This window comes from Thermobia domestica, chromosome 3, assembly GCF_964235325.1.
Source record: "Thermobia domestica chromosome 3, izTheDome1.hap1.1, whole genome shotgun sequence".
NCBI classification, from domain to species: Eukaryota; Metazoa; Arthropoda; class Insecta; order Zygentoma; family Lepismatidae; genus Thermobia; species Thermobia domestica.
In genome coordinates, this window is record NC_137456.1 from 252,880,793 (window position 1) to 252,908,354 (window position 27,562).

Sequence of the window (27,562 nt, forward strand, 5' to 3'; positions counted from 1 at the left end):
GTAATTAGGGACGTCTCAGGGATTTTTTGAAAAATTTACTTCTATATAGGGAAATATGGGTCATTGTCGGTATATATATATTTTTGGCGGGCTTATTTTTGAACGTAGAAGATTGAAATCGACTAATCAAAGCAATATTAAATCACTTGGCGTAAGAACACTTTTTTGTGGGTCTGAGCCACTTCAACATCATCTGTTAGGACCAGCTGTACACGTGGTCAGCACGCTGTGTCGCTCTTCCTATCTGTAATAGGCGTATCATGTGCTTTCTATAACCTAATGGTCATCACATGTTTTATTCACGTGACTTCCCAGTTCTCCTCATGACGCTGAATGGACGCCGAAAATTGAGAAGCAACGGCCGGGAATCGAACCCGGGACCACGCAGACATGAGTCTAACGCTCTAATCACTATATACTATGGTGTCCTCTAAGCTGGCCCACCATTTTTCTTTTTTAAAAAAATAGTGAAAATCATTCCCAATTGGCGGTTCTTGTACCCCAAGGGGTCCGTGGAACGAATTCAGAGGATTCGTAGCATTGTATGGCATTATATACATCTCATAATCTGTGAAAGATATAAATGTTGCCATAGACTACTTGTTTTTATGTTATATGCTTATAACATAAATAAAAGTTTGTAATTTATTTGTTTATTTTTTGTTAATTTAACTACGTATCTCCCAACTAGTAAGATACCAAAATTTAAAGGTGTGGAGTCCATACCTTGCCTTAAAAATAGAAAGAAGGTCCACAACTCTGACATAATTGAGAGCCACTGATTTAAATCATGAAAAACACCAAAAACGCACTTGCTTTAATGCAACTGGTTATCTATCTAAAATAGTTAGCAAATGACTTTTTTTTTTTTTTTTTTTTTTTTTTTTTTTTTTACAGAAAAGAAGTGTCTCATTTACGGCAAACTTTAGTGAAGGATTTTGTAAATATTCGTTCACAAACGTTGTAGTGAGTTTTACACCTTTCTCGAATGCTAAAAAGTGATTTAAATAAGCCATAAAACATTCTTTAAAAAAATCATTTATTCATTCATTCGAGGTTTACATAAATTAAACTTACCTGATACATTTGTTCAGCTCAATTTCTTATCTTGAATGCAATAGCTACTAGAAAATCACTCTCCTTTCTTCATATTATTATTATTATTATTATTATTATTATTATTATTATTATTATTATTATTATTATTATTATTATTATTATTATTATTATTATTATTATTATTGGTTTAAAGCTTATAGTTCCATTTGGTGGTGAGACTATACGAGCCTTTCCCACACAGTTTAGGTCAGTATTCGACCCACGTAAGGTTTCACCGGGAATTGAACCTGAACATGTTAGCCAGACGGGGACTTACAGGTTATAGTGTAATTGGAACCATCGTAATGCGTTCAAATTTTAATGCTCTTCTACCGGGAATCGAAGCTAGAACCATGTGCATCTAAGGCGCGGTCTCTAGCCACTAGACCAGCGAGAAGAGCTCGAATTTATTATTATTATTATTATTATTATTAGTAGTAGTAGTAGTAGTAGTAGTAGTAGTAGTAGTAGTAGTAGTAGTAGTAGTAGTAGTACTAGTGAGAATAGTTGTTATAATGATACTACTATAAATTTTACAAAGATTCCAACTTGCACAGGGAATTGAGACTTTAGCATGGTTTTATAAGTGCTTAGGAAAAGCATGTCTAGACACTAGTTCCATCTAACGGCCGTTGTTAGAACTCGGATGAACCAGCAAAGAGAGGAAGTGGATTCCTCGTAAACTTGCTCATAAGTAACTTAACGCGAAGTAACAAATATTCTTGTATTTTTGGCGCTTTTTAACATATTTGAAAATTTTGAAAGAATATATTTTCTGAATATCTTATGAATATCAATAGTTTATTTTCGCTAAAATATTATTGGGTAATATGACTACGCGATGCAACATTACTTTAATAGAATATATCTTCAAAATGGATACGATATAATTGGAACAAAAGAATTTGAAGAGGAGGAAGCAATCAAAATTCCATGCGTAAAGAAAGTCCAGGGGCGCATATCTTGTTTTCCGTGGCATGTGGTTATGAGAAAATTTTGAAGTGATCTCATACTTTCGTCAATCTCACTATAAGGTAGGCCCTGTTTACAATTTCCATATAAATCAAAGTTTCAATTAATTATTCCTACACCAAAATCATTATCATCACATTACTTTGCTCTAATATAACATATGCTATATATGAAAGGAAGAACATTTAACCAGAGTTGCTATTTTGCACGTGGAAAATATTTGTAGTTTTTTATGATAAACCTGTGTGAGACCCGGGGATTCCGCAGCAACGTCAGAAGAATCCAGCACTCTAACAGAATTGGGAAGCTAACATTTTTGTAGTAAGTACCTCGTAAGAGACGTAATACAAGTTGTCAGGCTGTTAGTGGCACTTAAAAAATTCTAGACACCATTTACGTTAATACTTTTATATTATTAGTAATTCTGCCAGCTCACATAAAAGTTTTGATCAAATGGTAAAAACTTATATTCTAATATATTAAACTGAGTACTGCGTATGGACGAGATCGTCCTTGTTATTTAGAATCACGCCACTTATTTTCATTCAGGTCGTCCAGATTAGCTTATTTCTGTGTATGTACCTGATCTTTACATGTCCCTATAACTAGTAAATACAAGGTTATAAGTCTGGAATAAGTCTTTCTCCAACCATTCCATTTCTTTCGAAATTATTCATTAAAAACCAACCGAACCTCAACGGTAAAATGTGGCGGAGCTCCATCTTACTGCACGTGAACTTCATTGATGATGCTTAACCTCTCAATATGTGCCACAATGAACACTTCTAGCAAGTGTAGATACTCAGAGATAAAATAACCAATGATGTGGATCACTGAAACTATGCACCACACATTGACTTTGGGTCTACTCCGCTTGTACATCCCTAACCCATGTAAACGAATAAGCATTGATTCACAAAATTTCACTTTCAGTTTTCGTCTATTAGGTCTACAAATTTTAACTTGCAAGTTGTGCCCTTCTTGCGTACAATCTTGTGTAACGTTGACCTCAGAATCCGTAGTTCCAAGGATATTCGTTTAGGGGATTTCATTAGATCTCATGAGTTCCTATACTCTCTAAATTGCACCGTCACTTGCTTCTGGCGTTCCACTGCATGGGAAATCTAACCTATTTCCCGTACCCGTGAATTTTCATATCTCTTGACACTTATCTCTGCTGGGATCGTTTCAATACGATGCTTGGAACTTTTTCCAAACCACAGCACACACTGTGCCTTTTCCTGTATAGATGCCATCTTAAACCATGTGATCATCAGTACCAGCGTCATTAAGTAATGTGGCCAGAACAAAACCGACTTTCCTCCACCTAAACCAAATATATATAAAGGCTCTATAAACATATATCATATTGAGCATATTGGCCGAGTTAGCGAGGGCTGAAAGCGTGGAAACAGTAAGTTCGAAGCGGTAGATCGACGTGCAGAAAGACACGTAACAGGAGATGTTCAAAGTATTTGCCATGAACAGCAATACATGCATGACAATGCCGTATCGTGATTGGCAAACACGTTCGAAGATACTTGGGTCTCGGCGAACAGTTGCATGAGCGTTATGTATACACTGTTGCAAGTCGTTGACATCGTAAACAGGAGTAGCATACGCCACACTTTTAATGTGTCCCCACAGAAAAAATCCAGTAGATTCAGGTCCGAAAACCAGACAGGCCAATGCACTAGACTGCCACACCGGATCTAATGTCTTGGGAAGTTGTTGTTGAACCACCAGTAGATATTCACACTGAAATGCACTGGAACCCCATCATGCGTGTACCATATGCTGCAGTGAATCGTTAGGGGTACATTTTTCGGCAATTTGGCAGTGTATCCTGCAGGAAGATCAAATAATGTGCTCCATTCAGTCTTCAGGGTAGCATGTGATGAGCCGATCAGTTTATCGTGGACAATACCACACCATACATTGAGCCCAAGTTGGTGTTTACGATGAGTGACAACCGTACCATGGGAATGTGCTTCTGCTCACGTATATGTGTTATGCGTGTTGACTATACCATCTCTGCCAAACGTGGCCTCATTAGTGAAGTAGCATGATGGTAATGTTCTGTTGAATTAACCACTAGTAAAGTGCTTCACGTGGTTGAAAGTTCGCTTCTGTCAGTCCTTGTACCCTTTGCAGGTGGTATGGGTACAATGCATTTTCATGTAATACATACCACACAGTCATGTGACTAACATACATTTCACGACTAAGTCCCCTCGTATTCGCATTTGGCTCATTGTACACGTCTTCTAACATACATTCGTCCATAACAGGTGTTCGTGCACAACGGAGTCGACCAGCATCTACATGACCAAGTAGTACGCCCTGTTTCACACAGGCGTCGATAAATTGCTGAGAACATCCTGTATGATGGTTCGTGTTGATCAGAAAAACGCTCTTGATAGAATCGTGCTGCTTCATGCCCATTGCACGATCGTACCTGAATAGTGTGCTTTGTTCGCGGTTTGAATAACGTACAACGTTTTAGTCCTATTCAACACTCGCAGCACAATGACCACATTCCTGTACTGTAGCGTCTTGAACACAAGCGCCACCTGTGTGTGTGTGTGAACCGAGCAACTACGTGTGAACCGAGTAAATCTACCCATATGACCAATATGCTCTATGTTCACAGTATCTTTTTTTTTTTTTTTTTGCCTATCTCGGTGTCAGGAATCACCTCCCGAGGCTTGTTATAAATTACACCCTTTATATTAATTCATAAACAATATATACAACATTATCGAGTTTTAGTTTTCTTCAAGACTTTTGTTTATTCTGTATTAGAGGCAATTAAAAAGAGAAAACTAATTAGGGCATTGATTGAAAAGAAATTATCTTCTGTTGGACATAATAGAACAGGGTGTCTATCGGTCACGAAAGTCACGAATGTCACGAAAAAGTCACGAAATCAGAAAACGGTCATGAAAGTCACGAAAAAGTCACGAAATTTAGCTTTTGGGTCACGATTTTTTTTAACTGTGCAAATGTAAGTACAGATTGGAAAATTTTGTTCTATAAAACATCAACGTTCAACACCAAAAATGTCTATGGTCGGCTTTAGGCGCTACCAAATCGCAACCAAAGTACGTTTGTATCGCATGGATGAAAATTCGGCCTAATTCGCACCCAAATTCGCTCTTGAAAATATTAGGAAATTTTATGATTTGGTGAAGAAAAGGTCACAAAAAAGTCACGAAATTTCGTTGTGGAATTTTAGTAGACATCCTGTAGAAGGTATTTTGGAAGGAGAATGAAAGAGGGGAAGAACTGCAATTTATTGACAGCACTAAAATGGGTAATATATACGTAAAAACAAAAAGGTAAGCTAAAGGTGAATGGGTGGTCTCAACGTATATTAAATGCCTTGTCAATTATAATAGAATACTTTATAATAATACTAATAGTAGTATTAAGAGGAGGAGGAGTTTCGCTAATCTTCAATTTAACAATTTTTGAGTATATTCGAATTTATAGATTTATCAGTATTATGATTGTTTATGTAATTCTTTAAGTTATAATTTTAACACTATAAATTGTTATTTGGTCTAGTATCGTCAAATGTGTAAATATATTGTTGTTTGCAATAATATGAAAATTTCTATGGTAAAAAGAAAACTGTTGCCTCGAAAATCTTGTTTCTAAATTGAAGTTCCTTAGTTTAAAATGACATTTGTTCCTCTGGTATTTGCGATCTCTTTAGAAGAAACTTTTTGGAGATTAACATCATCTGAGGTAAATTTACTATAATTATCAGAATCATAAAGGAAGCTGTAAATGGGAAGAAAGTATGTTTCAAAATAGAGGGTACAACATTTCAGTTTAAAATTTCCTTGTAGTTTAGGCATGAATTACGTTATGGTTCTGTATATAAATGCTGGAACAATAATACTTGCTAGAGTTAACAAAATTTACTTACTTCCGATACTAAATTCATATAGTTGCATATGCTATGTTGATGGGAGATAAAACGTACAGGAAAATGAATGAACCTTAAATTTTGAGAATGCTTCAACGAAGAAAAATTTCAAGGACAAGGCCAATGAAGAATTTAGATAACATTTGATAAGTCATTACGCTTTAGTGATCATGTACAGAACATACAGAGCATATCTAATGAAGCAGGAAAAATAATTGGTTATATGTTTAATCAATGGCCTGCTTTTTGTTAGTAATTACTAATAAGATCAAAACTAGAGTTTGCATCGGTGATTTGGAACAGCCTAACAAATATTCTAGTGAACAAACTTGAAATGATCCAAAGTGTTTTCTTAGAATACTTTAAGTTAGAACTGGATTATTACTCTAGGACATACGAATACTGAAAAACATATTTTAAATTGGAACCACTGGCTGACAGGAAAAATTTAATTGACTCTGTATTTATAGAGAAGATGCTTGACAACCGATGTAATTCGAACTATTTTCTTTTTAATGTGGGTTTTTAAGTTTCAATATATGGTACAAGGGTAAAACTTTTTTGCAACCACATGATAGGAAATATATTTTAATCTCTAGTAGACTTTTAACAAACTGATTGACACGTATCTTAAACTGACTTTATTTTAGATTTTTAAAAATTTATCTTAGTAGTTGTTTTTATCTTTACTTTTAATTTTTGACGTCTCAGTGTTTTAGGAATTAACATAAACTACACTGTTAGAGTTTATCTTATTATCAATTCTTGTTAAAATGTTAATCATTATTTATCTCCTTTTTTATATATATTATAGTGTTAAAATAATGCAGAATATAACAAAGTGCTGTATTTCTGCTGCATTTCAGTGGTTCTCAGCACTTAAAATAAAGTTTATTATTATTATTTATTTATTTATTATATATTAATTGCAGAAGTTTGTATGCTGGAACGAGATATTGGACTGTGTGGCAACAACAGAAACAATATTGTTAGATGGTACTTTGATTCCATCAAAGGAGTCTGCACTACTTTCTTATATTCAGGTTGCCGTGGAAACCGAAATAACTTTAAAGAAGAACAGGAATGCAACAGACTGTGTGGCAGTTTGAAAGGTATTCAGACGAAATTGATAAAAATTAAATTGATACGTCTACAGAGTTATTCAAAAGTCAGGAACCACGAATATTTCTGATTGACACGTAGAATTAAATTTATCAAGCTAATAATGTAGTGTGTTAGAGTAGTGTAGCTAATGTAGCGTGTATTTTCCAACACAATTGAGAAATTCAAAATGTAAAAGGAATAATGCGACACTATTCCATTGAGTCAAGCTTTACGATTACAATACCAACTATATTCTTGTTACTTTTCACCACAATAACAGTACATTTCCCAGTAGTCCTTCTGCCTAAAATGCTACAAATCGTTTTTCTTTTGTACATGTTTTAGAGTACTTTATTCTGTTTTGCTTTGTCTTCTTTTCTTTCCTTTTTCTTGCTTTCTGGTATACACTTATGCTCGCTTCCACATCTACTGGTCTGTAAGTTTACACACGTGTTCATCTGTACTTCCCTCTTAGCGCTTCCTTTCCTGTTGGTTCTTTTTCTTCCGTAGACATTTCTTCTTTCCATTCTTCTTTCTTTCTCCTCTGCTCTGTTCAAGTTTCCGTTCCGTTCCGTTCCTTGCTTTTGGTCACTTTTTGTTCTTAATGTTCTTGTTTCTATTTTTCTCCTTGACGTTCTATTTTCTTATTTCGCTATTTTCTCATGCTTTATTCATGACCTGTCCGTTTATATTTATATTATGTTGTTACCGTTCTTTAAACTTATAATTCTCTCGCCCATTCTTTTCTTTATTTTTCCTATCCATATGATCTCACACTCTCTGCACTTACCCTTTAATATTACTCCGATATTTCCTCCCTACTTCTTCTCTATCTCTATTTGAAATACTCTGTCATCTTCACTTTACACCTACTCTTCTTCATAAGGACTCTTATTTTCTAATGTTTTTTCTAGGTTATCTTTTCTACGTCATTTCTTGATTAACTCTCCTTCTTCAATTTGTTTTTTACTTTCATTTAAGTTTTTCTTCACATTCGTTTTCCTTGCAATAATTTATCTTATTCCTTCCTACATCATATTGTAGTTAAAAAAAAAGTCATCGCTGTTGTACGTATTTGCTTTTTAAATATATAGACTTCACTATTAATTTTTTCTTCCTGATTCTTTCTGTTATGCTATTAAACTTCTGTTGTTTTATATTGAGCAGCGTTTCCTCCACTAAATTTTAAACTGTATTTTTTCTTGCCCATCTTGCCGCTAGAAATTCATCAATTGTCTTCTTATTCTTCTCCAAGTTTCTAGATAATCACTCACATTATCTACAGAATAATTTGACTTATCTTCATTTTTGTTGGTTCCTTCTTTTTTCATTGATTTATTACCGTTATTGCTAAATGTTGTCTCAAAGACGACCTACTGCTTAGTTGTTTTCTTCCACTCATAATTTTATATACCATTTTATTTGAATCATTTCTTCATAAAATCTCCAAAGCTTTCTTCATCTTTATGTCATCTTCCCTTCCCTTTTTTACCCCACTACTTATCCACGATTTTCACAACATGTTTCTTCTTACACGCGGAATATATTCAACATAATCTTTATATCTACCATAATAAGATGAGCATGTTTTTTCACTTGTCTTCTCAATCACTATGTTACTGTTTTTTTTTTATTCTTTTGCTTTGTTGTCTTCTTCTTACTGCTCCTACTATAATTTTCAGTTTCTTCTTTAAAGCATATAATTAGAAGTTTGCAAATAGTAAAATATAACAAAATCTCCAAGGAGATAATTCACAAGGAAATACGCAAAATAAGTAGACGGATGTAACTAATTAGGACAATAATATTCACTCCAGTGCACTTTCATTGCCATATTTTCTTTCAACACTATACACACATAACGTGCACTTCCCAATCTCAAGTGTCTGGTAGATCCATGTTCCAGAATTGTTGTTTCTTCTTCTTTTCCTTATGATGTTTAATCGACAACAAACAATAAAAGACAATTATTTTACAATAGTTGCCGTTCTTCGTTTTGCTCTAATTTTAGTATGTCCTTTCTTCTTCCTTACGTACTTTTATCTTCAAACATTTTCCCAATAGATCAATAATATTTTCTTTACGATTCATGAAGGTAGTTATTGAGACCATGGATAAAGCAAAGAGAATAAGGTTTTGAGGACGGAATAAAGATATACTAGAAAGGATGTGGAAAATACTTGAAATAGCGAAGAAAAACAGGATGGAAAATAAAAAAGGGATATAAATGTTATGTGCAGAGTGTATCAAATTATATACTTATCAGATTATGTGCAGAGAGGGAAGATTTCACAAGAGAATGAACAACTTGAGAATGATAATGTACGAGATATACAATGTTGAGATAAAGGAAAAATGAACGAGAGAATGAGTAACTTGAGAGCGAGTACGGTCAAAGAGGGATAAGCAGCATAATGTACACATACAAATAGAAAACAGTGGAGATGTCCTGGAAAGGTACCAAAATACATAGTAGAATAAAAATGTAGTACACTGACGAGCAAGAGGACAGAGTAAAGAAAGGGAAATGGAAGGAGAAGTAACAAATGTAGTCAAGAATAGAAATAGTACATTTGCAGTTAATCAATATTTTTCTACAATGTTTTACTTAAGTAGAAAGTAAAGTCGTAGAAGTAACCTATACGGCGATGTAGATACTTTTGCTAGCATGTTATTACCTTGATCTGGCTTCAAATTATGCGACAAAGAAAGAAACAACAGATTTTTTATCGTTCCTAAATTAGCATACGACGATAAAGCGAAAGATTTCTTTTAAAAAATACACTATAGATGACATAAACCTAGTTTTAATCAGGAATATCAAGTCGAAAGTCGAAATATCCCACATTATAAACCATGCCATGAGTTTCAGAGTACCGTAGGGATCATTAGGAAAAGTGTTTGCGTAGGTCAAACCAACACTATTTACTTCCCATGTGCCAAAAGTAATATATTTAGACTAAACGTGACATTTATAATCGACGGCAGACTTTCTCGTTAGTTTTCACTAATGCACGGACAATAACGGTTGAGGGGTCGTCACTCAAGTTACCTCACAGTACGATCACCGATCAGGTATTGGATTATAGGCATTTTATGAATGCAACATTTGTTGCAAATTACACAAAATTCACTTCTATTCGTACTCACATATATCTTGAAGGAATATAATTTGTCTTGCCAAAGTCGGAATACTATGAAGTTTCATAGATATCCAATTTGCACATAACAACCTCGGGTTACTTGTAATTAATATCACCCATTGCAACCAATATTGCAGTTATATTATATTCTTTATTCATATTACTTCTTCAGTGCTTAATTAAAAACAATTCTTAATTGACAGGAATGTTAGCAAATATGGGACTATTACAGCTTTTGACAGCTTATTTGTGTGCTTCTTATGAACACTTTCTGGATATCCCGAAATGTTTCTTTCGATTTTGTCCAGCAGCGCAGAGAAATACACTTGATTCGTTATAGATGGATCAAGCTTGACGTCTTTCCGACAAAACTTGTAGCTTCATTTGATTCTGTTGAATTCCCAAGAAATGCCCTACATATGGAACTTACAATAATTATGTTTTCGCGTACCTATAAACATTATAATGATACATATAATTGTAAATATTTGTCTAAATTTCCGAAGTAAGAAACTAAAGAATAAGATCATCAAAGGTAAGGAAAGTAAGAAAAACATATTGCAAGAAAATAAATGTGAATTATAAATCGGCCTATGCTTTCTTTACCTGGACACGTTTGAACCAATAACATCTTTCGGAACGTTACACTTCAGTTGTTACCAGAGATGACGGAGTTACTAGACTTGCCCATTAATTTGTTAACATTATCGTTGAAAAGAACAAACCCAGCTACGTTACTGACGAAATGTATGAACATTTACATGCTAATTTTTAGGAAATTTGAATGCAGTTAGTAAGGTATTATTCTTTTTCTCTAGAACTTTATAGCATATTGAAGAAAAAGAGAGAAAGAAAATACGTTTTATCGTTAGTGCAGCTCTTGATCTAAAGAAGTGTAATAATGTGATGTATCAAATCTTTAGCTTCTTGTAGGTATGTCGTGGTTCCTAACTTCTGTATCGCTGGGTAATATTATTACTGGTAGATAGCAAGATAAATATTTTCGTACGAAGGTCACATTTTTTGTACGAAGGTTTTTCATTAATTTAATGGCAGTTGAAATTCCAGAAATTACAATATTTCCATTGTTTCTATCTTGACTTCTTGAATACAAGTATAACAGTGTAAGAATTTGGGTTCTATAGAAAGAGTTTTACAAATCAACTAATTAAACTGAACCTCATTTTGTTTAATACAACGAGATATTTGGTATCCAAAGTAAAATAGCGTTAGTTCTAAGTATGTAAAATATTAAAAAAAATATATTTGCCAGTTTATTCTATAATTGTTTAGTTTAAATAACTTTCCAATTGCAGACTTATTATTATTTTATTTCAAAACTTGACAAAGCTATTGCTTTGTATTTTTCTAAAGTCTTTATCGTAAATATCTATCTTACATTTAACACGAACTTTAAGGACTGAAATAAATGTTTTGTATTTGAACAAGATGCTTATTAAAATACTTATATGTCCAAGTTAGCCATAGTTTCAAATAGAAGTGGCTTTCCAGGGAAATCACATTAACCCATTAACGCCGAAATTATTTTTTGTTTTTCTTCCCGGTGAAATTTGTAATTATGAGTTATTTAGGTGTAAGGACCATTTACGTGAAATTTTGAGTTGGTGACGTAAGCGGTTTTCTGGGGTGCCCCGTGATCATATGAACACGCTAGGCGTTTAAGTACTTTCGTATATCATGATTATGTTAATGCCCTGTTAAATTATTAACACATACTAAAAAAAAAGAGACGTTTATTGTCTTAGAAATTGTTACACTTTAGAAGACAAAAATAAACACAGTATTTGGACTATGGAATTTTTCAGGTTATGGAGCCCAATATCTATGGGACTCTATGGAAATTGAAAAAAAGAGTTAGTAGGCATACAAACCCATGCTATATTTGAAACATTTCGTAGGTACTGTGTTTGAACACAGTGTGCTTGCACAACGTTTACGCTTAGACCGAACCACTAAGTGGTTTCTCCCATAAAGACAAACGTCATCCCTTACATGGTGTTGTTGACTGCTGGACTCAGAAATGGCTGTAAGCCCTGCATCTAATAGAATGGCTTTATAATTTTGCAAATAAGTTTGTACAATATGTCTTTCAAATTCTAAGTGTGAGATGCCTATTCTGGCTTTTCTCAACATTAGCCATGCGTTTCGTGCGATACATCAATCATCGAAGAGAAAGGCGCCCACCACAACTTTTTGGACTTGATTATAATTCCATAATATGAGATATCCTGGTCCATTTGATCAGTAAGTTTCAGGTGCTTGCTAATATTCTCCGAATTCGCACGCACGAGTACTTTCTCTTTTCATTTAGGAAATTTTGCTCGACAAGCTGAATCCCGTTATAAGTATATGCAGTTGTAACGACAGAGTTGTCACATCATCTTCATCAAGTCAAATATTATCTGTAAAAAAACAACTTCAGCATGACTGGTAAGTTGGCGCCCTGTAAGGTTGTCCATTTCATCCCCCTTTCCCGAATCTTCATCCGGAAAGACGTTAGGTCTCGGATGTTCAGAATGTCTTGTATGTCTTGCACGTCATCCGATTCTAAAATGTCAAGAATTTGTTGAAGTGAAAAACCTCTGTATCAAAAAGGAAAACCATACAATTACCAGTAACAGGAGTTGCAAAAGTCATTAAAATAATGATAATAATAACAATAATAATAATAATAATAATAATAATAATAATAATAATAATAATAATAATAATAATAATAATAATAATAATAATAATAATAATAGTTAGTCGACTGAAAGCATGTACAAACTTTTCTAAATTGATATACCTGCAAAATTTTACTGTATTATCGACACCTATACATACGTACGTAAGAAAGAAAAAGCTACTTAAACGCCTTGCGTGTTCATACGATCACACTGATGGAAAACGGCAATAATCATGACCCAATTATTTTCAGATGAGTGAAATGTAATCTGTAACAACTTTTGACATCTCTAAAACATAAGCCAGCAAAAAACAATTTGAAACGATAAGATGTAAGATTGTTTTTTAATACTTACTGCGAGGACGATGCCATTTTTCTTGTATTTCTGGCGCGTTGCGGATATCTATACCTCTAGGTTACATTCACGCTACAATTTGGAATTTGTTTTGTCTGAATATCGTTACCAGAACTTTCACCTAGTAGCTAACACATAAAGCGTAAAGAGACCACTGAAAGTATGTTATACAAGGCTTATTTTCATAAATATTAACCGCTGTGATCATATGAACACGCACGGCGCTAATGGGTTAATTAAAACTTAAATTTCATTGCTATAGACTCAGAGAAGAAAGTTCCATACAGCTTCAGAAAGTTGTATACAAGGATTGGTATATTAGATAAACTTTCTTTCTTTAGCTTGTGACATAAAATTTAAATTTCTACCGAGATGACTCGAAGGTATAATATATGACTTCAAGGTAATAATGATAAAGGTATAATACGGAATTATAGTCCAGAAGTTACAAGTTTGTACATTGATATATTATAATTTATTTTGGAAACTACTATTATTATCTTTTATATCTTTAAAAGTTTTTATCATTTTTCATCTCCCAATCAGTTACAAGCTATCACTCGTTTCAACATTTTTTTTTTAAAAGTCAAATCTTTATGTAAACCTTAAGTTCTACAACACATCTTGTATAAAATTATTTTACATAATCGGATTCAGACATTCTCATCAGAAATTTAGATTGTCCTTAGTAAAATCTTGATTCTGCTCTTTCTCATCTCGTTATTTGATACCAAATCATTACTATCTACAACAGAAGTTTTTTTATTTGTACAACAATGAGGTAAATCTGCGTAAAGTTGTTGTAGTTGTTTAAATTAAACACAAAAATTGGAGCCCAAAGAACTATAAACCTGAACGTGTTTATTATTTTTTTCATCAATTCGAGTGGCTTCAAAGGAAGTTTTGAACACTTATTTTTATTCAGCTGACAAGTGTATGTCTGTGTATGCATTAAAAAATAGGTAAGGGCAGTGATAGAGCTATCACCTCTTATGCGTGGGGTCCATAGTTTAATCCCAGCTCGCATGTATATAAATATTGTATGAAAGCAATAATGTGTGCTTTGTGGTGGACAAATATTGTGTGCGTGGGTTTTCTCGGAATTCCCCGTTTCCTTCCACTTTCTTCATTCTACCATTCTCATTCGTTCTCATAATCAGTGTCTCCTTTAAATTACACGGTATAAACGTGGTACGTAAAACTTAAGATTTCATTTATTTTTTCAAAAATATGTAATTTATTTTATTGCGTTAATATGTTTTTATAATTTTTCGGATTATATGTCTAGTATACATCATATTTACTTATATATTGCACAGCATTGGAACCGTCATTCGTAACCCTAACCTGTATTAGGAGTAACACTTTACCCATTACATCCAATAATTTCTTCTAAGCTACTTTAACCCTTTAATTAGCAAGCATTTATAGCATTACCATTAAAATATTTAGTTTGTTGTTATGGTTGTACCATGTCTTCCTGATCATAATTTCGTAATTTTTAAAGTATTTTTGTACTTTGGTTACCAAATATAGTATGTTTATTTCAAATAAGCATTGCCATAAAATAGGTCTTATGTGTTGCTACTGAGCAGCATTGCTCTATTATGGTCAAATATCATAAGAATATTTTCAGTAATTAGCAGCAGTTTCGATGAAATATCTTCTTACGGAGCAAGGTATTGCAAATAAAAAAAATAAAAGAACTTTCGTGGAACGTAGGAGATAAAGCTTCTACAGTACTAAATTTGGCTGTCTCCTGTTGACGAAGATTAGAAGTATCTAAACAAGCGACCCTCAAATCGTGTACATATACTGGGTGTCCAGAAAGTAACTATGTAGTTCATAACTTGCCATATTTTATTTTCCATAAACCACTTTAAACAACTTAAATTAACTGGAAGCTAAACTTTAATGTCATGAAAGTTATAAGAGATGCTGGAAGTGATCCCCTTGCACTTGAACACACAGTTGCACACGTTTCTGCATGTTCTTGAAGACGTTTTGCAGAACATCGGGAGTGATGTTCCGAATGTGACGTGTCAGTGCAGCTTGGAGTTCTTGTATGGTGTGCAGATTGCCTTCATAGGCCTTTCCTTTCAACGTACCCCATAGAAAGTAATCCTGTGGAGTCAAGTAGGGTGAACGCGGAGGTCAGAGTCCCCGATATATGATGCGGTCACCAAAGATGTGGACGGTATGTGCAGTCACCCCATCCTGTTGGAACCAGGCATTCTCAATTTCTTCCTCATTCAGTTCACCTAGGAAGAGCTCCAGAATGCAGGTACAGTACCGTTCTGCATTTATGGTGTCCTGAAAGAAGATGGGCCCAATGATGCGTTTACGAGTCACGGCGCACCAAACACCAACCTTTTGATTATGCAATGGGGACACATGAAATTCATGCGAATTCTCCGTACTCACACACGACTATTCTGGCTATTCACGTAACCGGAAAGGTGAAACCATGCCTCATCCGTGAAAAACGTTTTGTCAAGAATCCCCTCACCATTGCCCTGCAGGAAGGACAGGAACCAGTTGCAAAAGTTTACACGCGCCGTGCGATCGGTGTCCCTCAGTTCATGCACGACCGAAATTTTGTACGGATACATGGACAGTGACTTCCGGAGAATCTTGTAAGATGAACCCACGGACATGTGGGCCTGTTGAGCTAGTCCTCTAACCGATTTCTTTGGACTATGCAGCATCACGTCTTGCACCTCCGCTACCTTCTCTGTGGATGTGGCTGTGAATGGCCTACCTGATTTTGGAGCATTATGAACGCTTCCGGTCTTTCGAAACTTGGTGATGAGGTTCCGTATAGCATTGCGGTTAGGCATATTCACTCCTGGGAACTTTGCTGTAAATGCAGCTCCTACTGAGATAAACTTGTCTCCATTGCAGAACACATGCTCCACAAGAAACATTCTTTGTTCAATCTTCAGCATGATGACCTGGATCACAATGATGTCACACAAGACGTTGGTCTTCAACGAAACCGGACCTGTGTAAAAATACAAATACCTGGTCAAATATGATTCAAATATGTTAAACAATGGGAAATGTTGTATTACTAATTGACAATCAAATCAGTCATCACTTAGCACACCACAACATGGCACTGCATAGTTACTTTCTGAACACCCGGTATGAATATTGTGTGAAAGCAATAATGCCAATTAAATGATCACTGAAGTTATAATTCGTGCGTATGACGCAATAGAATGCGTAGTTGCTTGAGAGCAACAGTACCAAATAAAGGGTTAAATATATATTATAACGTTAATTATTCTAAAATAACCACGAAAGCTTATTGTAACATTTTACATGTGATTATATTTATAAACATCAATATTTTTGAGTGTAATCTTGGTTAACTATCAGCAATTAAGGTAATTTACCTATAAAGTATATTTTGATGATTTTGAACAATTACTTCAATGTACAATATTTTGATATATTGGATTTTTGATATTTAAAAAGTGATTGCCCGTTGTTCGCGTTGCAAATTTTGAAATGGTGTATATATATTAGTGAGTTTATATTTATATTCAATGTTTTTTGGACGTTTTCAAAAATAATTATAACGATCACAGAATATCCCACGATATTTATTTGAACCAAAACCTATTCGAAAACAAAATATTTCTATGGAATAAGTGTTTTAAGTGAGTGATTATCTCCGATTGGCGTGTTTCAGACGAGGTGATGGCTAATCGCACAGCTCGACTTCAACAGTATGGCGTCAGTGTTTCTGGAGTGTTGACATATGTGCTACAAGATTCCAGTGGATCTCTAACAACGGACAACTTGGATCCATTATGTGGTACTAACCTCTATGTGAAATGTTAAAATTTGTTTCGTTGTAATAATTTGTTTACATTAAGCATTTTAATCTTTTGTTTTCCAGTGGGAGTTGTGTAGTGTCTTGCTTGAGTACTTCTTATCTGGTAGATGTATTAATTCTTCCATTCTTCAATTCAAGTATACAGAAGTCTGTGAGAAGCATTTGTTTAAAGTATTAATATTAAGTTACATATATTATTCTACTTAATGTTGTGTAAATAGATTGCATAATTTCGAAGAACATTTCATTCCTATTATGCACAGAAACTATTTAATACATTTTCCACGCGTTTTCATCATATCGTCTTTGTAAGTGTTCTATTAGAGCACCTTCGGAAATTTCATTACTAATCTCGTGCTTCTTTAACTTTACACTTAAAATTAATGTCCTGAAGTATATTTTTTTAACATAAACAAAACCACAGTGAAACTGAGTTCTTTGCGAAATCGGCTATTAGTGAAGAAAACTTTAAAAATGTCAGGTTCCATGGAGTTATTTAACTTTCTTAAGTTGGTAGTACGTACTGGAGTGAATTCTCTGTTTATGAGCTACTGTTCTTTTAATAATATGCGTTGATATACCATTTTACGTTATAGTGCAAATATTTTTGCGATTTTATGTACGTATTTTTAAAAATTAGGTAAAATAATACATTCGCGAGTAATGGTATTGAAGTTAATAATAATAATAATAATAATAATAATAATAATAATAATAATAATAATAATAATAATAATAATAAAGCAATGGCATTAGACAAAACGCTTTTACTTAAGCAAAACTACTTATATCTACAAACCAGATCCCACATCACTGACAAAATTGTACGCTTTCTATTTTACTTGCCGATTGGAAATTAGTAGGTATATTAATTGAACCATGCTTATTGCGTCATATTCATAAAACTGTAATTCCAAGGAGCCATGAGATGCATAATTTAATAATTTAACGATGTACCGGCGATATTTTTGAAATACAGTGTAGTCGTGAATGTAAAATTTCTAGTTACATTTATCCAAACATTACAGTGAAATATATGGCTAAGAACAGAAGTCAATGGAGAGCTTTTGTGGACACAGCATTAAACCTCCGGGTTCCATAGGTCATAGAGTTGGTTAGTTACAGTGAAATATATGCTTACATTATGGACAGTAATGCTAAAATATTTAAGTATGTGTCACACAAGTTACATTAAAACGTTAATTTAAAAAGGCGTTGCACTACTCTGTCTTGAACATATTCGAACTTAAAATGTGCGTGGCAATACTTTAAGAAAGAGTCTTTATAATGTTTAATTATTATTTAATTACTTATAATAACCCAGCAGCTCGTTGATAGATGTTGGATACTGTAGCTATTTCGCTTACACATATTGTGAGAATTGCGCATAGGATGTACATGAAAGTACATTTAAAAGATACATTTAACTATTATAACGAAGTCCGATTGTTTATTAACAATGATTATTTAATTCAAACTTATCACATGAAAATGTATCATAATATTGTACATATCTTTCAGTTCGTTAATGATACAACTTTTTGCTATTTAGTTAAGTCAAACATACACACCATCAGAATAATATTGCTTCTTTCTTTCAGATAATCATACGAGAGAGTTCTTCCGTCTGAGGAAATTTGACACTGATTATCTGCAATCTTCAACCCCATTTTCTGTATCAACGTCACTAACAACAAGCGGTATTCCAGCGGTGGACTGCCAAGTGACACAGTGGAGTGAATGGTCTCAATGCAGTACTACATGTGGAAGAGGAAAGAAGGAGAAAACAAGGAGCATATTGGTAAATACTAATTTTTGATGTTTAAAAGTTCCTGATTTTTGACAATCCCTGATAACAATATTTGTTAATTGTCTGTTCTGTTAGTGCACTTATGAAGGATGAATTGGGTTAGATAGTTGTGACTATTACACATTTTAATAGAATCTTAATGCTTTTTGTTTGTTTGTTTACTATAAAAGAGTCGAGTTATACGAACTAATCTACCACAATTATAAGTGTTTCTGTTCGTAATCTAATTGCAAACTAGGCAATTATGGACTAGATAACTTGGAAGCTACAAACATTTATGAATTAAATGGAGACACCAGAAGATAGAAACATGTGAGGTGTTCGAATTTACGACATTCAGGCGGCAACCACTTCGCCGAGCTATTAGTGATGGTGTGTTAGGCCAAGCTCTGTACATGTGAAGAACAGAAGGACGGGAGTTTCACAGAACTGAGCAGACGATGATAGTGCAAATTGGACGACCATTCTGATTTCTAAAGAAGGAAATTGTTGGTGTTCGGTTATTGATGAAACTGATGAAAGTGTCAAGTGTATTAGGTAGTGTCGCGAAGGGTAGTTTCTAATGTGATGACGGCCTACGAAACTTATGACAAAGCCTCATTGACGAAGAGCAGCAGTGGTCGGGGTCCGAAGAAAACACTCAGTGACAGGTCTCGTCGAATATTGAAGCGAATTGTCACGCAGAACCGTTGCGCAATTGTGGTGCAGATGGCAAAGGAAGTCAATCAGCATCTCCCACAATCACAATCACAATTTACCGCGAGTTATATGACATGGATATGCTAGATCGAGCTGCACGGATGAAACCGCTGATAGCACTTTAGCACGAAGCCAATGATGGCGCAAACACTCAACATGGCTCACTGATGACTGCAAATGTGTGATATTGTCAGATGAGTCATTGTTCACTTTATTTCAAATCAGTGTCTGCGCTAAACCGTGAAACCAACTGCTGTGTAGCGGCGGCGGCTCTGTGATGTTATGGGCCGCAAAATCATGGTTTCAGTGGATCTTGTGCTGAGGCTTAGTTGTTCCGTCACTACCCGTGATTATCGCCAGTTTAGGAAACCATGTCCATTATATAGTCCAGATGATGTTTCAGTGCAATGACGTTATATTCCGGATGACAATGCACCCTTTCACACAGCTGGAGTTGTCGCTGCGTGGTTTGAGAAACATGAGTATGACATTGAATACTTTCCCTCGTCCGCCACATCCCCAGACCTGAACGTAATTGAACATCTGCAGTTTGTTTCGGAGACACGAGCCTAGCACAGATTTTCGCTTCCATTCTCTCGTACGGAACTGAATGATGAACTGCACGCATGATGGTGTATCCGTATGATACGCGTTCCACTTGCTACCATTAACGACCTCTACGACTCCATTTCATATCACATCAGAGATAGTCTGAGGACGAAAAGTGGTTCTACCGCAAATTAGTCTGGTACGTTGCACTCTTTTATGTTTCTTAAAAGTTAATGTCATAAATCTCCGAAATATTATTTTATTAAAAAGTAACATAGTACTAGACTTGCAAATATATTCATGGAAGAATAAATTGGCTGCCTACATTGGTAAATAAAGCGCGGATCTTCATGATTTCCATTTGCCAGCTCTTTACTTCTTTTGAATCATCCCTAAACTACAACATAGGTGGGGTACATACTTTTTAGACTGTTAGATGCTAAAACATAGCGATTATATTACAAATGCCTTCAATTATGGGTAGTGAGTGAAGTTGAAAGTTGAAAGCGTTGCAATCAGTTAATATTGGCTATAATTCTGTGAGGAATATCACGTGTGTTTGCTTAGTGCAAAAATTTTGGTTGACTTATCTTTACGAGAGCAGTGGTGTAACTAATGAGAGGTAAGTTATTGATTTCATTACACCATGTATAATTTAAAGTTTGAAGACCTGAAGTAAATTAAGTGTTTTTTTTTTTCTCACGACTTTTTTGGCGTGAAAACATTATGTGAAGTATATGTCTCGTAAGGCGACATATCTGTATTAACAGGTCTATAAACCAACAGATGTCCAAACTTCACTATGATATATGCAATCGCCGAGTGCAAGTTAAATTTTGAATGATGTTTTCTGGGAACAAATGTCAATCTCGGTCACAAATAGATCATCATGTAAAGCCATTTCAAGACTAGAGAAGAATCTACACTTTGGAACAGCAGACAACGGCTTATTATATGATGAGAGTTTAGTGTCCAGCCCACCACAGGTGATGCTGTGGCATACATATTTTGTAAAATTCTATTCGCAAGACAGCAGTGGAGAGAAATGGGTTCAGTGCATACCTTGTGAACGTGAGAAAAATCTTCACATCTATGATTATTGCCGGTTCACAATAGACCAACGTTCATAGTAAGCAAACAACTTATGAGTATTTCAAATATTTCAATATTATTTAGATTCTATGACGTTAATTTTTTAGTAACATTTATTTGATTTTTATAATTGATTACATAGATTAATATTACTTATTACTTCCATTATACAAATATAGTATTAGACCAGGTATTTGCAGAAATGTGGAAGATTATAGCTAAAATGACAGAATATTCAATGAAGTGTTTCTAGGTATTTATTTTCAGTGTTTTACTTTAGTTTTGTCTTAATATTCAGTAGGAGTTTTAGGTATGTCGGATTTGGGATCTACGTTTTAGACGTATCATTCTACAATCATGTAAACAAATAGATATATCCATGTTAATTTATACTATATTATAAATTATTCTTATAATTTCTCAGAATAAAGACCATAGTTTATAAAAATGCAGACACACTTTTATTCTGGACTTTTAATTCCAGTGTATGGGCCAAAAATAAAATGCTATATTGGTTTTGTACTTTTTTCTACAAACCTTGAATTTATAATGTACAGGGTGGTTGTAAAGTCAGTGCTAATTTCTAACAATGAATATGTCAAAAAGAAAAACTACCACAGTTTTATTTCCATTGAATACATTATTAAGGTGTACTGTACAGTCCGCAGCAAAAAACTGCAACATGAGCATGTAAGTTTATTGTAATACGATGAAGTCTTTTGCTCCAAAATAAGTGTGCAGTTGAGGACGCCGAGGTTTCTCCTGGCTTGGTTCGTGCCACTTAGCGTTACGTTGATTCCTTGCGCTGTTAGGCGTAGTTTCACAATAAACTTACATGCTCATGTTGCAGGTTTTTTGCTGCGGACTGTACCATTTGGTTATTACGTTACATTTCAACGTATGCATCCACATTTTCCACATACTTGTGGAATCTTTTAGGATTAGAATCCACGTTTCTTCAAAGCCTCTCAACTGTCACAAACAATTGCATCTACCACACCATCAGTTTTTATTGGCTTATTTTCAAGCATTGCATTCCTATCTCGCTCTTGTCTCCACCATCTCTGTATTTGCACCACCGACCTCGAAACGTCATACCTAGTGGCAATATTAGCTCTATTTTCTACGCTGTATACACTAGCCATTTTGCGGTTTTCACTGAATCAACTTCTGAAATCAAAAATGGTAAACCTCACATTAGTAAACAGTATTACATTCCAGCTAGAGCTGATGCTAGTTTCTAGGATAATCTTTATTCAAAATAGATATTGAATTCACAACTACCTTGTAGAACAAGATACAAAATATTACTTTACATATTTTTGTGCACTTAGTAGTAATTACAAATTTGAAGCTTTTTGTAGACAATTTAATAATATAATTAACCTTTTCCCATTCAAGGTGCATCCAGAAAATGGTGGTAAAGAGTGCCCTCGATTAATTAAACGTCGACGTTGTAGACTGAGAAAATGCGGTGAGTAAGGAATTATGTGAACCACCAACGCATGAACTAATGACCTGCTTTTGTTTATCAATTAAAGACAAATAAAGTGAACTGTTGATCTATTTTAAGAAAAAAAAAATTAAACGTGCCTTCTGCAAGATAAGGCAGAAACGCTTGGACAACTATAACTCCTTTTTCCGCTTTTAGTAGACTCCTTCAGTTCTCTTCACCGATGCTTGCTCAGCCAATGTAGTTGTGCTTCACCACTGTAGTGATCAACATATAGATACTGTAGTTATCGTCTATAGAAGTGTTTTCTAAAACTAATAACCAACTTTTAGAGTGTATGAGTGTCATAGTTTTAGTGTAGTGCTTCTGTTTTACACGTAGAAAAGAAATTGCACTCAACCTGTTCAATTCCTACTCAAACTATAAACCACCAACAAAGTTGAAAATATATTATTTAAGTTTAGAATAGTGCTTGAAGTCTTGTGATATGTGCTGTGAACTTAAATTAGAAAGAACAAATTGTCCACCACATTGTTTATATGTGAATTTGTGATTTGTTAATATTGTATAATATGTCCAATTATCATTAACAATGCCAGTCGAAACACGAGGTGAGTGTAATATATTTGCAGAAGGTATAATGACATTCTTTAAATTTGTAAATCTATATCTCCAGATGGATTGTTGCCCATCTTTATTCTATTGTGAAAATAAATTTTATTTGGTTTTATATTTTTCAAATAGAGCGTTTTCAGTGCTGCTCATATTCTCAAGTTTGACTTATAATGAAACAAACTTGAGTTACGTTGAACAAGAAGGTGCAAAGAATGTATATTAAGGAGAAGAACAATCCATATTTCAATTGTTCGCTTTCCAAGCTAAGCTAAATCAAAATGTCGGACGATTTCTGGGACAGTCGTTCAAGAATAACGTGGTCTATTTCATACATAGAAGTTTGAACCGTTAAATATAGGTATAGTAAATATAGCTTGTCGTAACTTCAGTCGGTCCACAATTCATGATTGGTTTAGATCCTTGATAAAATGGTATTTCTGTATGATGTATAAATCATCCGAGAAATTTTGTCAGAATAAAACATGAATTAATTACTCTGTGAACGTCACAAATATATTTTACTGTTTAAACTCTGTTATATATTAAGGTTCGTAACCTTCAATTCTATTTTTCTTTACAAAAGTTAGTGATGCTAATGATGATAACAATATAAATAAGGTCATAGTTATATCTATAATATAAATTGGATTATTTAAAATTTAGAGTCAGCAATCTAACAATTATCATGTAGAAAATTATACAAATTATAACAATATGACATACTTCATAATTTAAATTTATATAACCCCAAATACAGGAAAATATATCACAGAATTATTATGATTTATAATCATAATATAAAGAATCCGTGGATTATAGTTAAAATTTCTATAGAATATTTTGTACCACCTCGTAGGTACAATATAAGAACAAGAATGGTTTTCTACATAATTTTGAATAAAACTTTGGAGATTAAAGTTCAGAAATTTAGGTTTATCTTTCGTACAAGAGATACATTTATTTGAGACTAGAAACGTTGATTCATAATTATTTTATTTCATAGACGTGCACTTTTCATAATTATTTAGGTCATTATTAAAACATAGTACATACATATTAGCTTACGAACATACTATCTGTTGATATGCCAATATTTGTCAAGTCAAATTACATGCAAAAGAGAAAACAATAGTTAATTGTATTACGAATCATCGAATAGAAATTGCATTGCTCTTCCTAAACATTTCTTATTTTAATGTATATTACTAGAAAAGTGATCCCTTGTAAATCGTATGTATGCATGTTGGTTCTAACAGAAGAAATATTATCTTATCAGAATCTACTTAGTAGTGCCAAATTATCTAATAAACTAAATTATGGTCTTTTAACATAAAATAAACTTAATATTTTCGGTATTTAAAGTTATTCTGGATAGTCCTTTTAGATTCAAAACAGCTTTGCCACAGACATTTGTTAAGATACTTGTATTTTCTCTTTTCTGAAAAACCTCTTCGCGCGATGTTATTTCGAGTTAAGCAATCTTATGAGTTATCAGAATAAATTTATGTATTTAGAATATGGAAATCCATAATGGGTGGGCCATTTATGTTGGTAAAAATATGATAAATTAATAAATAAAGAAGCTTTAACTCTACTAGACATATAGCACCTACACAAATTTCATTAGAAACAAGGAAACCCATAATATAATAAAATCTTAAAATACAATTGTGTCTTAGAAGTCACTTCTAAAACACTAAAAATAAATGCTTCATCTATGATTGAAAACATAATATCTTTGTAATGATAAGGACATTAAAATAATTATCAAAGACAGAATTTTTGCTGTCTCTGAAAGTAACTATGATAAATGAAGGAATAAAAGAACTATGTTATTGAACAATGTTGGAAGAAAGTACGTTAGGATGTGAAATTTGACTAATATTTGTGACTTAATAGGTACAAAGTAAAACTCATAATCCAACTTTGTTCGGTCTTCGCTCGGTATTTGAAAGTCACATTCGATTAAATTTTCATATAGTTTCCAGTATCTGTAGAACACTTCCAAACTTTTTCCTATTCAGTTGTGTTTTATAACAAAGTAAGTTTCATGTCTCATAAGTTTTTTTCTTCTCATTAATAGCACTCCTTAAGTTACTAGAATGCTAGCTTTAATTGACACCAAGAAAGCTTCTCTCATTATCCAGTGGTGTTTTGAAGGTATACTCTTACTTCTTTATGCACTTTGTCTGCTAGGCTCTAGCTACTGTGTATTGGTCATTGAATGATGATACTTGGACAATTCCAACTTTTAGGTACCTGTCCTACCATATGCGCATACGATGGCATAAGCTTGACACGTGCTCTTCCCAGATTGATTCTCTGTTTCTGAATGTATATCTATATGTTTATGCTCTTTTCGAAATTTCATCCGTCTTTCACTTGTCATTGGATGCAACTGTCGATCCGACAGCTTCTATCTTCTTGCAGACTTACGTCAAGATTTTATAAATTTTGAGGATTTTACAGGTTTTGCCTGTTTTAGCAAACACGTGTGGTCAGGTACTTGAACATATGACCTCTTCTAAATAAACTTCTTATCTAGTTTTCAAAGTCGATCCATGTTATTTTGAAATATGTACAATATATGGCATGGGGTAACCGTTTCTGTACTTTTTCGATTATTTTCTTCATGTGTTTTATTTACATCCTATGTCCCAAGTTCTGAGATTTCTATGGCTACTCTTGCTCACCATAAATTGGCAATGATTCATCTTGAGCAATTTGGCAGTACAAGGTATACATCTCATATGCATAAATGGATGTGTGTCAGATAACATAGATGCTGCTTGAAGAGAAAGCACTCGTTGCTGTTCGGACTTACATCTTAAGGCACTGTTTCTAGGTGTACACTATTGTCCTTCATGTTACGATAGCTATGCTTTCTTCTGTACGAAATACAACGATTACTTACATTTACATAAAAAATTTTCATGATTATTAATACACTATTATCTGTCATCACAAAATTGAAAATATCTTTTTATACGAAAGAAATCGCACCTGTTTCAAATCTGCTTAAAAGTAATTTGCAATTAATCAACTGTTTACATCTGAATTTACTAACAAAACAGGATCTTACCTTCCTTGCTGGTCTAGTGGCTACGGGTCGTGCCTTTAGTGTTTTACGGGAAAACCTAGAGAGAGAACTATGAAATTTGAACGCATGCGGTGGTTTTGGTTCCACATAAAAAAAAAAAATATCCACGTCTCATAGAGACTCGGTGCTGAAAGGGGTCCTAAACTGCAACCAACTTACCAACCAAGAAACAGTAACTACTTATTTGCAAGATTTGAATTGGAGGATAAGAAAATTTCATATATAAATTCATAATCAACACTTCTTTTGCATACTCAATTAGAATCACTTATGAAATTAACACTATCACTGCAATCACCGTCGGTTTGGATGACTGTACAAGACATAACATAATTATTTAACATTGCTGTTTTCGTACTTCTCGATTATCTTCGTACCGGGTCTGTTTACATCCTGTGTCTCAAATTCAGGAGATTTTATTGGTTCCTATTTCTCGTTATAAATTGATAACGATTCGTCTTGCGCACACAATGATTATTCTTGCAGTTTACCTTGTTGCTCTAAATTTTGTAGTACTTTAGCCTGTTTCATATCTTTCTTTTCCGACTTATCAGTAGCTTTAGTATTCTTAATGCTGTATTGTAGTTGAATAGGAAAATTCGTGAGTTTAACTTCTTTATGTTCTTTTTCGATCGTGCAGTTATTACCTTTATGTCGCATTAGTGAGAATTAACCACCAGAAAGCTTCTCTCCAGTTTCATTGATTTCTTTGCCGTTTTCTAGCTCGGACCCATGTTTTCTACCCATTGAATTCTAGGAAATTTGTCTTTCTCACTGTCAGAAGCAAATTCGGGTGCAAAATAAAACTTACGTCTTGCCCAATATTTGTAAACGAAAAATATTTTGTTGTTAAGATGCGTGTACTTCAACAAATCAGGTCTTGATTGTGGTTGCCACTACCTCTATTAGAATAAAATGTGAACTTGATGTATATCCAGACAATAGTGATACATTGCTGCTGAATTCTGGATCACTTACGTTTAATACCGGGAGTCACAACACCTTGCGGTCCAGCTTTAAAGGTTTTGCTTCCACTGTAGTCGACAGTGGTACTCTCAAGACTAGGTGATTAATATATAAATAAGAAGAAACAGGATGC

The 27,562-nt window shown here is 33.9% G+C and overlaps 1 protein-coding gene across 3 annotated transcripts in view; it reads left to right on the plus strand.

Annotated features, from left to right (window-relative positions):
• Positions 1-27,562, plus strand: part of LOC145681019 (spondin-1) — a 541,475-nt gene that overhangs the window by 480,916 nt on the left and 32,997 nt on the right. For 2 of the 3 annotated variants that reach the window (XM_081752306.1, XM_081752307.1), the window contains exons 12-15: positions 6,940-7,119; positions 16,999-17,124; positions 18,747-18,946; positions 22,697-22,769. In XM_081752306.1, coding sequence (XP_081608432.1) covers positions 6,940-7,119; positions 16,999-17,124; positions 18,747-18,946; positions 22,697-22,769 — 579 coding nt within the window. The remainder of the gene's footprint in view (positions 1-6,939; positions 7,120-16,998; positions 17,125-18,746; positions 18,947-22,696; positions 22,770-27,562) is intronic. The other variant, XM_081752308.1, reaches the window with a different exon arrangement.